Source organism: Xenia sp. Carnegie-2017, unplaced genomic scaffold (assembly GCF_021976095.1).
Source record: "Xenia sp. Carnegie-2017 unplaced genomic scaffold, XeniaSp_v1 HiC_scaffold_23, whole genome shotgun sequence".
Lineage (NCBI taxonomy): Eukaryota > Metazoa > Cnidaria > Anthozoa > Malacalcyonacea > Xeniidae > Xenia > Xenia sp. Carnegie-2017.
The window spans coordinates 2,361,182-2,375,466 of record NW_025813486.1 but is presented as its reverse complement, the minus strand read 5'-3'; the positions used below and the strand labels follow the sequence as shown (position 1 = coordinate 2,375,466).

The window sequence follows — 14,285 nt, the reverse complement described above, 5'->3', positions numbered from 1 at the left end:
TCTAAACATGCCTTAAACACAAATTTGTGGAGATCATAAGAATGTTGTTGGCTTTTAGTGGTTACTTCAATGTGAGGCTCATAGTTTATATATTGTTATCATATAATCATTTGGTCGGTTGTAGCAGTGAAGAGAGTTTCGGACAGAGTCCTGAGAGTTGATGTAGTTATTGAGGCCGAAGTTGTGAGTTTCGTTGTGGTGTATGCTCCGCAGGTTGGACGAAGTGCGGAGGAGAAGGAAAAGTTCTACGACAGCGTGTATGCAGTGAGAGCAGACATTAGAGGGCGATGTGTGATGCTTGGTGATTGGAACGGTCATGTGGGAAGCGTAAGAAAAGGATACTGTGCGCATGGAGGTTTTGGAGTTGGTGATATGAATGCTGAAGGCGAGGCGATATTGGAGTTAGCAGCGAGTTGTGGGATGGTGGTAGTGAATACGTGGTTTATAAAGGAAGAAAGCAAGCTTGTGACGTATGAATCTGGTGACAGTAGGACGGTGGTGGATTATATACTGGTGAATGAAGAGAGGAAAACGTGAAGGATGCAAAAGTGATTGCAGGAGAAGAATGTGACCAGCACAAGCTGCTGGTCATGGACTGGAGAATCAGGAAGGTGAAGAGGAGAAAGGTTGAGGGTAAAGGCAGGCTTAAGCTATGGAAGTTGATCGAATGAAGGGAAGCAGTGTTTCCGTGACGAAATTGCGACATTGAATGTTGAGGTGAGACGGTGGAGGAGCGATGGACGTGCTGGAGAAAGGTGTTTTAACGGCAGCGGAGAAGGTATGTTGTAGAAATAAAGGCGGTGTAGTAGAAGAACAGGCATGGTGGTGGGATCAACGAGTCAGCGAAGTGATTGGCGCGAAAATTGGCATTTAAAAGGTGGAGAAAGTCGCGGACTGAAGCAGATAGGATCGATTACATCCGGTTCAAGAAAAAGGCGCGAAAGGAGGTGGCTAAAGCGATAGAAAGGCATCAGAAAGAGCTTCGTAAAATGCAGGAGAATGGACGAAAAGCGTTGTTTAGAACGGCTAGAAGGAGCAGAAGGAGAGGAACGATATTTTGGTGCTCCCGGCGTGCAGAACCACGATGGGGAGTTGAAGGTGTTATTGGAAGACAGGTTAGAAGTGTGGAGGGCGTACTGTGACCGTTTGATGAATGTAGAGAATGAGTGGAATGGAGAAGTTGAAGCGGATGAAGTTTTGGGGCCGTTGGAAACAGTGACTGTTGATGAGGTGGCGGCGGCTCTGCGCAAGATGAAGAAAGGAAAGGCGAGGACCGAGTGAAGTGGGTAGCGAAATGTTGGACAATGAACTATGCGTGAGAGTTGTGTAATGTAGCGAACGAGGTTTTGAGGGGCTCAAAGATGCCGAGTACATGGAGAAAGAGTCTAGTGGTCCCGCTGTACAAAGGAAAAGGAGCAACGACGGTATGTGGGAATTACAGGACTATTAAGCTGATGGAGCATGCGTTGAAGATAGTAGAGAGTGTTTGAAAGAAGGTTGAGGAAGTTGTTCGGATGGGGAAGAGCAGTATGGATTCATACCGGGGAGAGGAACGACGGATGCGTGTTTTGTGTTGAGGCAGCTGCAGGAGAAATTTTGGAGAAGGACAGAGAATTGTATATGGTGTTTGTAGATTTGGAGAAGGCGTTTGATAGAGTTCCGAGAAAGGTGATCGAGTACGCGCTGCGTAAGAAAGGTGTGACAGAGAATATGGTTCGGGCAGTTATGGAGACTTATGAAGGTGTAGAGGCGGTGGTTACGGAGGAAGGTGTTAGATCTGGTGTTTTTGAGGTAAAAGTTGGTGTTCATCAAGATTCAGTCTTGTCGCCGTTACTGTTTGCTTGTGTGATGGATGTACTGACAGAGGAAATGAGAAGAAAAGGATGCTGGTGTTTATTGTATGCAGATGACATTGTCTTGGTGGCGGAGTCGAAGCAGAAAGTCATGGAATGGTACCGAGAATGGAAAACGGCAATAGAAGTCAAGGGACTGAAAGTGAATGAGGCAAAGACGAAGGGCATGAGATGCTCGAGGCAGGTGGAGGTGAAGGACAGTGATAAATGGCCATGTGGTGTGTGTGGAAAAGAGTTGGAGTGAATTCGATAATGTGTGGGAAATGCAGTAAGTGGGTTCATGGAAGATGTTCAGGTGTCCGTGGTGCATTGACAAGAGTAACTGATTTTGAGTGCGGGACGTGTCGAAGTGGTGGGCGAGTCGCGATTGAACGGTTTGAACTGGGTGACGTGAGTTTGGAAGGTGTATCGGAGTTTAAATATCTGGGCGACGTGTTAAATTATGGTGGAGGGTGCGAGCAAGCGGTGAGGAACAGAGTTCAAGCAGCGTGGTGGAGTTTTAGAGAGTTGTCGGGAATGTTGTGCGGAAAGTCGACTTCGTTGAAGCAGAAGGGAGAATTGTACAAGGCATGTGTTAGAAGTGTTTTGGGATATGGAGCAGAGTGTTGGGCGCCGAAAGCAGAGGACCTGAGAAGATTGGCGTCGACGGAAAGGAGAATGCTTAGGATGATGTGTGGTGTAACGTTGATGGATAGGATTCGAAGTGAAGAGATTAGAGAAAGAGTTGGTGTTGACTGTATCGAGAATTGGGTAAGGCGCCAGCGTTTGAGGTGGTTTGGGCATGTGGAAAGGAGGGAAGAAAGTGCTGAAATTCGTAGAACGTTGCATATGAATGTTGATGGAGTCCGCAAACGAGGTAGACCGAGAAGGAGATGGATGGATGCTGTGAAGAGTGATATGAAGGCGATGGTATAACGAGAGATATGGCGAGAGATAGAGACGTTTGGCGTAGGAAAGTTCATGGACCGGTCAACCCCCCTGGCGGGGATTAATACTGGCCGGAATACAAATGTTGTTTGTTTGTTTGTTTGTTTATAATCATTTGGTAGGGAAAATTATCTCTTTCCCTGAACATGTCTATATAGCCACTTGTTACAAGCCCACAAGGTGTGCATATACAATAATTCCTTTTAAGCTGTATATATTTAACAATCAAGCCGCAAACCAATGCAGGCTGTCCAAAATTTTGGTAACCTAACCACATTTTTGTTAAAGATTTTAAGGTAACTTAAGTTAATTGTGCATTTAAAAAATTACTTGAGATGTATTTAAGTCAGTAAAGTAGCAAAAAATTATGGAGTGCAGTTTTGTTTAAATATGTTAGCATTATGCTTTAAAAATTACCTAAAGATTGTTAAAAATGTTAAACAAAATTTTGAAACACGATTTTTCAGTAACCCAATCTTCCACCACATCTAGTTTTGGACAACCTAAGTGGCATCTCATAGCACCAAACAAAAATGTTCTATCTAAGTTTTGACTACTAAAGCAGTTGTCTTTAATTATAATTATGAAATTCATACTTACAAAAGACATCATTGGTTTATTAAAAGCAGAAGCAATGTTGGCTGCTGTCAGACAATTAAGAAATGGTCCAACAAACACATCAACACCATTACTAAGTTGCCAAATTTGCTGTTTTATACTGAGAAATTCATCACAATATGTGTCATTCCACACCAAATTTATGTTAAAGTTTAATGTCTTGTCCTTTTTAATGTCCTCCATTGCTACTTGTATAGCAGGAGCATACAACAGCCCTTGGGAATGATCTACAGCATAACTTGGACAATATTCACCATTATTAAATGGAATAAGAACGCCTATCTTGTATGTTGACCTTGCATCCAAATATTGACCTATACAATGAATATAAACAAAAAATAAAAGTGGATTTGTTAGAAAAACCATATCAAAAGTAGAATACAAATTTGCTTGGGATTGAGGTTGTACTAACTGTAATATGTTCCATGGTGGGATGGAATAAGAACATCGATCTTAGATGTCAACTTTGCACTCAAGAATAGAACTATACAAAATTTATTTATGCAATTTATACATGATGACAATTGCAAGGTTTGGAAGATAATTTTGATATATTCATTGTTAAATTCTGAAAGACTTTTTAAGTTCAAGCACATTTAAAATGCGGAATAAAATGATTCTAATTAGTATTTAAAAGATCAGACAACAAATATTCCAACTTGACACAACCTTCAGAGTATGTCTGTTTTTGCAAAGATCTCAGGGGCAGAAAGCTGGAAGAAATCAACCAATGGACAGACTCAAGTGTACAAATGTACATAAACACCTTAAATTGTGTTAGTTTTCTGTTTTCTGTTTTACAACTCAGGGGCACCAAAACTTGTCACTTGACAAATGTTGGGAGCAAAATTGCGTTCTCTGCAATGTGGCCAATTTTTATAAGGATGACTGCCTCTTTGGAAAGTAAGTATTTTGCCAACTATAGATTTTATAATACCTTTAGACATAGGGAGCATTTGCATGTGTAGATGACATGCTATACCCATGGGAAAACGCTACTCAACATTCTGCAAGACTTGCATCATTTTTATGGTATAATATTTATTATACAATTTTTATTATTTAATTTTCAGTATATAATTTATTGTAAAAACCAACAGGTATTAAAGTTTATGATTACAGATAATCTGATATTATCTGCTGCTGCTCTGGGTGCAATGTTAAAGAATAACTTTTGATTTTCAATCAAGCTATCAAAGCAATTCGCCCTGAACTTTCACGATAATAATTTGCATTTAGTAGCAAAGTTCAAAGTGTTTGGATAATGCAAATTTTTGAGTTAAAACCAGAGTAAAAAATAATTTTGTTTGTTGTTTGTCCAGTGAATGAATACAAAAATATTTGTATTGGAGTAAAACGGGCTGACTTCGCTACTATAAAGAATAAGTGCAACTGTATGAGCCCTCTACATAAATCAATTGAATTTACACTATGTCATATGTACGTCTTAGGTCTTCCACGATGTTAGAAATATAATAAACCAGAAATTTAGTTATACAGGACATCTGGAATGCATGAGTTAGTCAGCCTGATATGAAATAAATAGCCGATTCTTGCGATTCCAAAGACAAATACTAACAAACCAGGATTAAAAATATGTATTGTATACGTAACTTACTAAATGACGCCGTTAGTAAAAAGGACAAAATAAAACACGAAATATTCCTTGAAGGATTTGCCATCTGGAACAACAACAACTTACATACATATGTATGAACACAAGTAAGAGGACGATACAGGTCACGTATCTATATTCAAGGGTCATCTTTTATAATTTTACATTTATTCAATTTATCATTTTTTTCTTCTGTAGTTGAATGTGTCAAAACGAAAACAGTTCAACATGTGGCTATGTAGATTTTGAACAATTTGGAATCATCGGCCAAACTTTACACGTAAAATAAAATAATAAACATATTTGTTTATAAAAAACGAAACCAGAGATTTTATTAGCGCATGTCGGCTTTGAAGACAATGCACATGATTAGCACGTGAATAAGACACAACACCATGTGACAATAGCACACAACATCAAGACGAAAAATGTCGACAACAGAAACGTCAGTTCTTCGTTTTTGTCAAGTTGAAAATTTTCGAATTTTCCATTAAGAAAAATAATTATTTACAGGTTTTAGGAAAAATATGCAAGACGTAAAAATTTATCCTTTGGCAATTAATGTATTTGATGAATTCATTGTCAGAAAAGACCAAAATGTCAATCTTCTCTCCATACCTCTCAGCTGCCCGAGTGAACAAATATCAATTGATGTCCTTTAACATCTCTTTAGTACTCTCCATAGACCACCTTTCAATCATTCTTTACTGTACTCAAAAATCCATCATCGTTCTAAGATATCCATTGCTTGTTTTTGAACTAACTGATTAACTGATGAATTGATTTTAACATGACGTCATTGTTCGTAATATCAATAAATCAACATAAATCGTCAAATGTAACCATATATATACATCTTTACCACCTCTGGTATTTTTACAAATTATTTGACCTGTGTCCACTTGAACGGCTCCTCCACATCCATTTAAAGTCACGATGTCCAAATATATCCACAATAGTTCAGTGAACTACGTGCAATTCAATGAACATGTCGTTGATCCCCAGTCAATCCTTACTCGTTCTTAATGCTCCAAAAAATCATTTTCTTCATCGATCAGTAATTCTAGGGCTCAGTCCCCGACCGCCAAGCGCGGGAGAGCAAAAATTCTCCGTCAATGGAATGCAATTCAAATAATGACAGCCGGAACAAGTGCTTTTCTGGTCGACAAAAAACAGAATACATAAAATAGTGAATATAGCGATGCTCAAACCAAGGGAAACAACGATTTGAATGATCTTACGACGACGATCCCATACGCCAAAAGTTATGTAGGGTAAAAAGGCAAAACCAAGTAAAATACCGAACAGCAAACCCCCAAGATGAGCAAAGTTATCCACCCAAGGAAGACAACCAACAAGCAACAATATAAATGTTAATACAACTAATTTTATGGCGTTTTTCAAAGGTGTCTTGATGATTTGCCAGTTTTGAACAAGTTCAACCAATAAGCAAGCTATAATACCAAACAGAGCGCCCGAAGGACCAACCTAGAAGTCACAAAAATAACAATATAAATCTTTCATGATATTTTATAAACTAAACACAATGAAACGCGTGCGCTGATTGGTCTACAGCTGTGTTTGCATTAGCCACTGCAAAACACATCTGAGCTCAACCAATGAAATCAACCATTACAATCAATCAGTCAGTCAAAAAGAATTTGCAAATCGATCATGAATACATTTTAGAGGAAAAATTAAAATGTTTACTTTAAATTTGTCTGTTTTGCATTATTGTTATTTTATAAATGAAATAAAAGATGTTTTTCGTGTTTGCACTGGCTTATGCAAACCTCGGAGACATTTGTGAAAACTCTCGACCTTCGGTCTCGGGCTTGCACTGATCTGCTCTTGAGTTCTCACAAAGGTTTCCTCGGTTTGCATAAGCCTGTGCAAACACAGTAATAATCTTTTGTTTCTTAGATAATATATAATGGCATGGAACTTTTTCAATTCAACTTTACGATTTTAGTTTCCCCGAGAGTAGACCAGTTTTCGAAATGAAAGACTTACCTCTGGTTGATATGGTGTGACCAAAGCGCTCAAAAGATTACCTCCCATTCCACTGAATATATAAATTATAGCTATCCTAAACCATCCAGCAAATTTTTCCATATCCTTCAAGATTGTGAAGTGAAAGATTAGAGTAATGCATAAATGAAGTATCCTACGAACAAAGATATAAACAACATTGTAGGCTCAACATACGTAGATACCTCGGAAAAGAAGAGGGGCTAAAGTTAGCAATAATGATTTTTTCAAGATTTCTATAAGTCATCCTACAGGGATCTTACAACAAGCATACGACCATTATAATGTACCTTCATCAACTTAAACCAACTTAAGTCAAACCTACCCAGCATGTAAAAACAAGGAAAGCCACAATCTGTAAATCTGATCTGGCGTTTCTGGATTGGAGAACGGTAAAAGACCACAGGTAGCCCCAAGACAGTCAACCTAGAATGAATGAATGGAAAGGAAAACGTTTCGTTAACAAACGAAAGAAAAGACGACTTATATCTTTAGCAAGGAAACAACGTGAAATTACCAAGTAGTACATTGTAGTATACCTGTGAACAAAGAGTTGCCTCTTCATGGTACACACCATGTAAAAAATCACAATATTCTTTGCTGATTATACGACATTCAGCTTGATCACGTATGCAACATGGCCGACCAGTAATACGACAGCTCAAATGGGCATAATTTGAGTCGTTTTTTGTTTCGTCTGACAGCTTTTTGCATACCTTCAAATAAAATACATCGTAACTTTTTTTGTGCAACTTCTGTTCATCGTCAAAGTTAAATAGTTCATCAATTACATACGTATCTAAGGTGATCATGAATATTTTTACGATCAGGGGGGAGGGGTCGGTTTGTACTTGACTAACCTGGAGTTCAGGTTCGTAAGTGATCCCAATCATTTAGAGCCTGACCCCCCTGTCTACATCTTCACAACGAATCGAGTTCGGTGGGAAAGAAAAATGAAAAAAATTTTGTGCTGTACTCTAGTGCAAGCTGTCAATAATGATGACCTAATGCTATGTCTGTCCGTGTATATAGCATGCGATATGTGATACTCGTTCTCAGTCTGCGCGCGCCGTTCCTCTGACATTAACCTTGGTTATTTCCTAAACTCATTATCAGTAGCGAAGTCAGTCTTCAATTTCTACAATGCAAATAACTTTTCTGGGGGAAAAGAAATGAATGGAATTAATTTTTAAAGAAATGAATCACATTTTTGCTGAAAATTTTGGATTGCAAGAGTAAATGTTTGGCTGGCCTTTGTCACTGATCTATATATACATATATTTAGTTCTTGATGTTTATATTATATGTGTTGAGTTCCACATAATGTTCCACTGATCTCCATATAATTTATGTTAACTGAAGCCTAGATATGTATATAAATCTTGAGTTCGCTGATATTTGTAAAACCTTCACCAACCAAAGTTGAGCATCAACCAAGATACACAAACAAAACGTGTAGCATATAAAATTATAGAAACATGCATTTTGTAAAATTTACACTGTTTGCCATCACAATATTTGCACTATCATAAATAAAACGTTACTTTCATGAACTTACAGGCCATTTTGTGATGTCGAATGGAGGCCATTCGTTCGGTTTAACGGACGGTGGATCAAGACACGATCTGGAAATTTCAAACAAACTTTTATTAAAGCATCAGACTTGAAGGGATGAAAAGAAAAAATATTTTAAAAACATACTCAGGATCTTGACCACATACGACTCTTGAAGAGTTGTTGGCGGAGAATTTGTGCAATGTTGAAAACGTCCTCTGAAGAAATCATACGTAGACACCAGAATTACATCATGTGAGAAAAAATTGGATATTGAAGGACATTTAGGGACAGTACCAGAATTACCTCATGTGAGAAAAAATTGGATATTGAAGGACATTTAGGGACAGTCGAAGGTATTTTAAATTTACAATTGAGAAATAACCATTCAAAACTAAACACTTTCATTAAAGAAATGAGTTGATAAAAACATACCTTACATTGTTCTTGAGATTTTTGTATACAGCCATTTTGATCCGTACCAATGCAACATCCAGTTTCTGCTTCTTCTTTTCTTTCCTTCTTCAACAAACGACTCAATTCTTTGTCTTTTCTCATGCAAGGCGCATATTTTGCACCGAGTTGGATGAGCGCATCCTGACGAAAACAAAATCATATTTCAATTGCAATCAAGTAATAGTTACAGTCAATAAACTGTACATAAACAATCAAGTATAACTACAATAAAGTAAATGGTTTGAACCCGGGAGTATCGTTACATGTTTGTAAATGTAGATCGTCCAGGTTGGTATAGTCCTGAGAAGGACTGTTTTTGTTGTTGTTGACTGACGTTTCGACAACTTTAGCGGTGGTCATCTTCAGAGTCAAATCACTCTGAAGATGACTACCGCTAAGGTTGTCGAAACGTCAGTCAACAACAACAAAAACAATCCTCCTTAGGACTACAACATCAACTTACCCTAGAAGGACCAATCCAAAAATTATCAGGTATTTCAGTCACAACTTTTTCTTGAGTCAAATAACCTCCGCGACTTCGATGCACCTAAACCATCAAACAACTTAAACAACCAACGACAAAAATGTTTCGTTTTCATATGAATTTTCGTGTTTTTTTACCGTTTCAATACGTTCAGTGACTGTGAAACCAACTGAAGCAAAGCCGTATACAGCCAAGGTTATAATAAGAATTGTTGTTTGAACAAATGAAATCCAGTAGGTGAAATATGGCCTGAACAATGAGAGTAAAAAAATGATTTAGGATAATTTCCTAGAGTATTTCCATTTTAAATAAATGATTGAGCAAAAGAATGAGAATTCGAACACGGTACATACGTAAAGTTACGTCTGTTTCAAAAATGTATTTTTAAAATATTTATACTTTAACAAATTACGTGCAGTAACATGTAAAGTCAGATGATAAGAAAATAAAATTCATATCATAACACAAACAAACCTATGATCTTCTAAACTGTTCATTTGCTCTTTCACATCACTCGTAAGTCGCTGCTTCTTAATGGTACGATTCAACCATCGTCCAACTAAACCTTTACCAATTTGTCGTCTGTTACTGGATATAGGAACTGGTGGTGCATGGGGTAACCTGTTTATCCTATTACCACGCTGGCTTGCTGTACTGATCTGTCGACCAAAGCGGGGTACAGGATCGGAGGGTACAATACCCGTTAGCGGGCCTCGTTCTTCCTGTGGTCGTGTAACACCATGTCTAGTTGGCAATGACAGAGGAAAATTCCTTTTTACATTTCCTTGTCGAAATTTCTCTGGAAGTTCAGGAACAATGTCGATCTTTGGTGAAGCATTGTCTCTACAAAATATGGATTGTCTATGAAGGATTAACAGGGTATAAATAGGGCATTTAGAGGGTATATATAGGTATGTAGAGGGTATATATAGTATTTAGAGGGTATATATAGGTATTTAGAGAGTATATATAGGTATTTATTGGGTATATATAGGTATGTAGAGGGTATATATAGGTATTTAGAGGGTATATATAGGTATTTATTGGGTATATATAGGTATGTAGAGGTATATATAGGTATTTAGAGGGTATATATAGGTATTTATTGGGTATATATAGGTATGTAGAGGGTATATATAGGTATATATATAGGTATTTAGAGGGTATATATAGGTATTTAGAGGGTATATATAGGTATTTAGAGGGTATATATAGGTATTTATTGGGTATATATAGGTATGTAGAGGGTATATATAGGGCATTTATGAGGTATAGATAAGTGAAAATCTTAAAGACATGGGAAAACAGGTATTGTTAACAATAAAGTATATTCAGCATTACAAACATTCATTCTTTTAGAATAACTCTTCTATAGACATTCACAACTACAAGTCATATGACTCACCTTGGTCCATCCACCTCATCATCTTCCCTAATTGCAGGCAAGGAGGATTGGGTGGAAGCAGGCCTCAGAGGTGAAATCAAAGAAAACCTCATCAATGTCTCGGAACGATTTCGGGCTGCTTGGCTGATGCAAGAAAGAAATGATTACTTAATGAAAAATTACTAATCTTGATGTCACTTCACTTACAGCACTTTCAAATACACCATCTTCCTCATCACGAGTCAAATTAGCAAGAGTTGCAGGAGCAAAACTTCGTCCTTTACCAATCATATCTCCATGAGCCATTGCTCTTGGAAAGTCACCCCCCTGTAAAATGAATAAATTGACCATACATAAATATGGGTACTTGGAACATCACCCCCCCTATAAAGTGATAAATTGACCATACAAAAATATGAGTACTTGGAAAGTTACCCCCCTGTAAAATGAATAAATTGACCATACAAAAATATGAGTACTTGGAAAGTCACCCCCCTGTCAAATGAATAAATTGACCATACAAAAATATGAGTACTTGGAACATCACCCCTGTCAAATGAATAAATTGACCATACAAAAATATGAGTACTTGGAAAGTCACCCCCCTGTAAAATGAATAAATTGACCATACATAAATATGAGTACTTGGAAAGTCACCCCCCTGTAAAATGAATAAATTGACCATACATAAATATGAGTACTTGGAAAGTCACCCCCCTGTAAAATGAATAAATTGACCATACATAAATATGAGTACTTGGAAAGTCACACCCCCTCACACCACCAACAAAATGAATATTTGACCAAAGAAAATATGAGCTGTTGCAAAGTCACACACCCCCCCCCCCTTGCAAAATGAAAATTTGCCATGTAAAATACGAGTTATAAGCAATGATAGCAAACATGATTGAGCTAAAAAAACAAGACTGACTAATCTTTACAAATACCACTCACCAATATTCTAACTTTAAGACCTTGCCAAGCCATTGAAGCCACAGATTCCTTGCGACTCCTGGCCCTTTGCAACACTGGTGTTTGTCCTGCATTGACAGGAGCAATTGAATTAATATTCTGATGGCTAATGCTGCTACGAGCACTACCATAGCCAGGTGTTGCACCACCATCCACTTGATCACGATTCACTAGTTGACCATACATTTTACTACAATAACGTTTACGACGAGCCATCCATTTTTGCTGTAACAACTGACGTTGTTGTTCATCTTCACAAATGCAAAAGAAATCCTCTGTTCCTTTTTTGATTTTACTATGAAAAAGTCAAAACATTAAAAAGCCTAATTTCACAACTGTTGCCATTTTGGAGGATGAGATATTGGTACCTTCGCACTAAATTCCATTTGCTTCCAGGAGGTGACTGTTTCTCAGTTTCAACATCTCTTTCTAAGGTACTACCCAGGGAGGTCTTAGAAGCTGCCCTTGAGGGTCCTTCACCTGATGCTTGGTCCGGTATACATGGCAATGGACGACATAATTGTCTAGAATCGAAATAATGTTTGAATTAATCTTTGCCAACTAATACATACAATAGTTTAGCAAACATCACCATAGTCATGTGATTCAAAGGAGCGGATTAACATTAATAAATACAAAGCTTGATCATGAACTTGTTTTGGAAAATTCATTAAATATTTAAGCAATATTAGTTGAAGAGTTCATAAGAAACCATTAATATTTAAATTGATACAACACTGCCAAAAACCCGTAAAAATATGCGCATTATACATACATACAAAGAAAAATTGCCTTGAGACACAATAAAAGAATGCATTTAAAGACAGGAAATCATATTTTGATGTGTAATAAACAATATAATATTACTCTTTTCGGCAATAATTAAGATTTACTGATCTACGATGGATAATTAGGCAAGTTCAATCGCAAATAAGCCTTGAAAATTAATTCTATCTACATGACAGAGAGCTTTCTTCTTCAATTTTGTGATTATTTTAATTCTTAACTATCATCAAACATCCATAAAGCTAAGATTATAAAATATCAACAATATGATGACAGGGCGTATAATGAGAACATCAATATTACTGACATTCTTTAAGCAGTAGAAATCACGATGAAATAACAATGTGATTCCAGCAAAAATACTTTATACGATAAACGATACAATAGGCAAGGCATTAATTTATATATTTGTTGATAATACGTTGTTTACTGTAGAAAAACGCGTTCATACCAGGTAATTATTGATATGTTATATATTTCGACACCTGTTTTCACAAGGAACACTTCGCTTATTGAATCATTGATAAACGAAAAACAAATATAAACGCACTAAAGCTTTATGAGACGTCTTTAGTACATTATACCTATAGTTCTTTTTTGATGAAACCCGTTTCGACTTTTTTGGTTGTGCGTTTTCATCATCATCAGAATCGCTTTGAGAATCGGTCAGACTTACAGCATGACTACCGCGTGAGCGCTGCCACAATGATCGAAAACCACAGCCTGTACGCTCATTTGGAGATGTAGGTTCTGTTGTTGGTTGATATGTACCATCCATATTAAATATCTACTTATTCGGAAGCAATAGTTTGTTCACGAAGATGTTCAAAATGAAAAAATTGCATAATTGTCGAACATGAAATTTTAATTGAGCGAAAACCGCTGATAACCATGTACCGCAGACGCAAATGTCAAATTAAAAATAATTTTTTACTTATTGTCAAGTTGTTGAATTTTTCAAATCTTTTTATCTAACAATGGTATTCATGAAAATACACGTATATGTTACATAGAAAACAGTGAATGCAGCAATGCGAATCAACATTAACAACAAATATTTTATAGATATATCGTAATAATAGCTCTAGGAATACTGCGTAGGCACGACAAACTATGTTGATTATGAAAAAAGGCCGAACGCTTAAAGGAGTCTTTTTCTTTCTAGTAACGACACCTGCCTTTCTCTAAGCAATGTCATGAATAAAAAGTTCGTTTAAGTTAATGTCTATTATCATGGCACCATTATAAAAGTAAACCACCAACAACAAAAGCTCATGGCAGATGCGCAATTTCGAAGATAAGTTTAAAGGTCACAATAATAAAAGAAAAAACCATAGTCAAATTACCTTGGTTTACTTGTCTCCATGGAACTGATGTCAAAAGATCTTGGTATTTTTCGTGATATATTCAATTTTTCATCACGTTCTCGACTTTTTTTTAACTCAACGTTAAAACTGCTCCTTGATATTACACAAAAAGCATGTGTTTCAAAATTTCGATATCAATCTAAAAGAATAAGCATTTTAATTGACCAACACTTGACTCAGGAATGAGTCAATATAGATCAATGCCATGGAGTAGCCATCATGATTTTTTTCACTGTTC

General features: G+C 36.9%; 2 protein-coding genes across 2 annotated transcripts in view; both read right to left on the bottom strand.

Moving 5' to 3' along the window:
• Positions 1-5,145, bottom strand: part of LOC124449509 (atrial natriuretic peptide receptor 1-like) — a 47,282-nt gene extending 42,137 nt beyond the window's left edge. The window contains exon 1 of the mRNA XM_047000441.1: positions 5,017-5,145. Within this exon, the coding sequence (XP_046856397.1) occupies positions 5,017-5,080 (64 nt within the window). The 5' untranslated portion in view covers positions 5,081-5,145. The remainder of the gene's footprint in view (positions 1-5,016) is intronic.
• LOC124449517 (inactive rhomboid protein 1-like) lies at positions 3,324-13,527 on the bottom strand. The gene is given in 17 exon segments (XM_047000462.1): positions 3,324-3,712; positions 5,143-6,501; positions 7,027-7,180; positions 7,370-7,470; positions 7,584-7,760; positions 8,603-8,669; positions 8,746-8,816; positions 9,034-9,195; positions 9,518-9,601; positions 9,676-9,787; positions 10,013-10,381; positions 10,944-11,061; positions 11,063-11,066; positions 11,130-11,249; positions 11,877-12,189; positions 12,263-12,418; positions 13,265-13,527. Coding segments are annotated over 16 exon segments (2,643 nt in total). The 5' UTR covers positions 13,459-13,527; the 3' UTR covers positions 3,324-3,712; positions 5,143-6,060.
• Between the last annotated feature and the right edge of the window lie 758 nt (positions 13,528-14,285).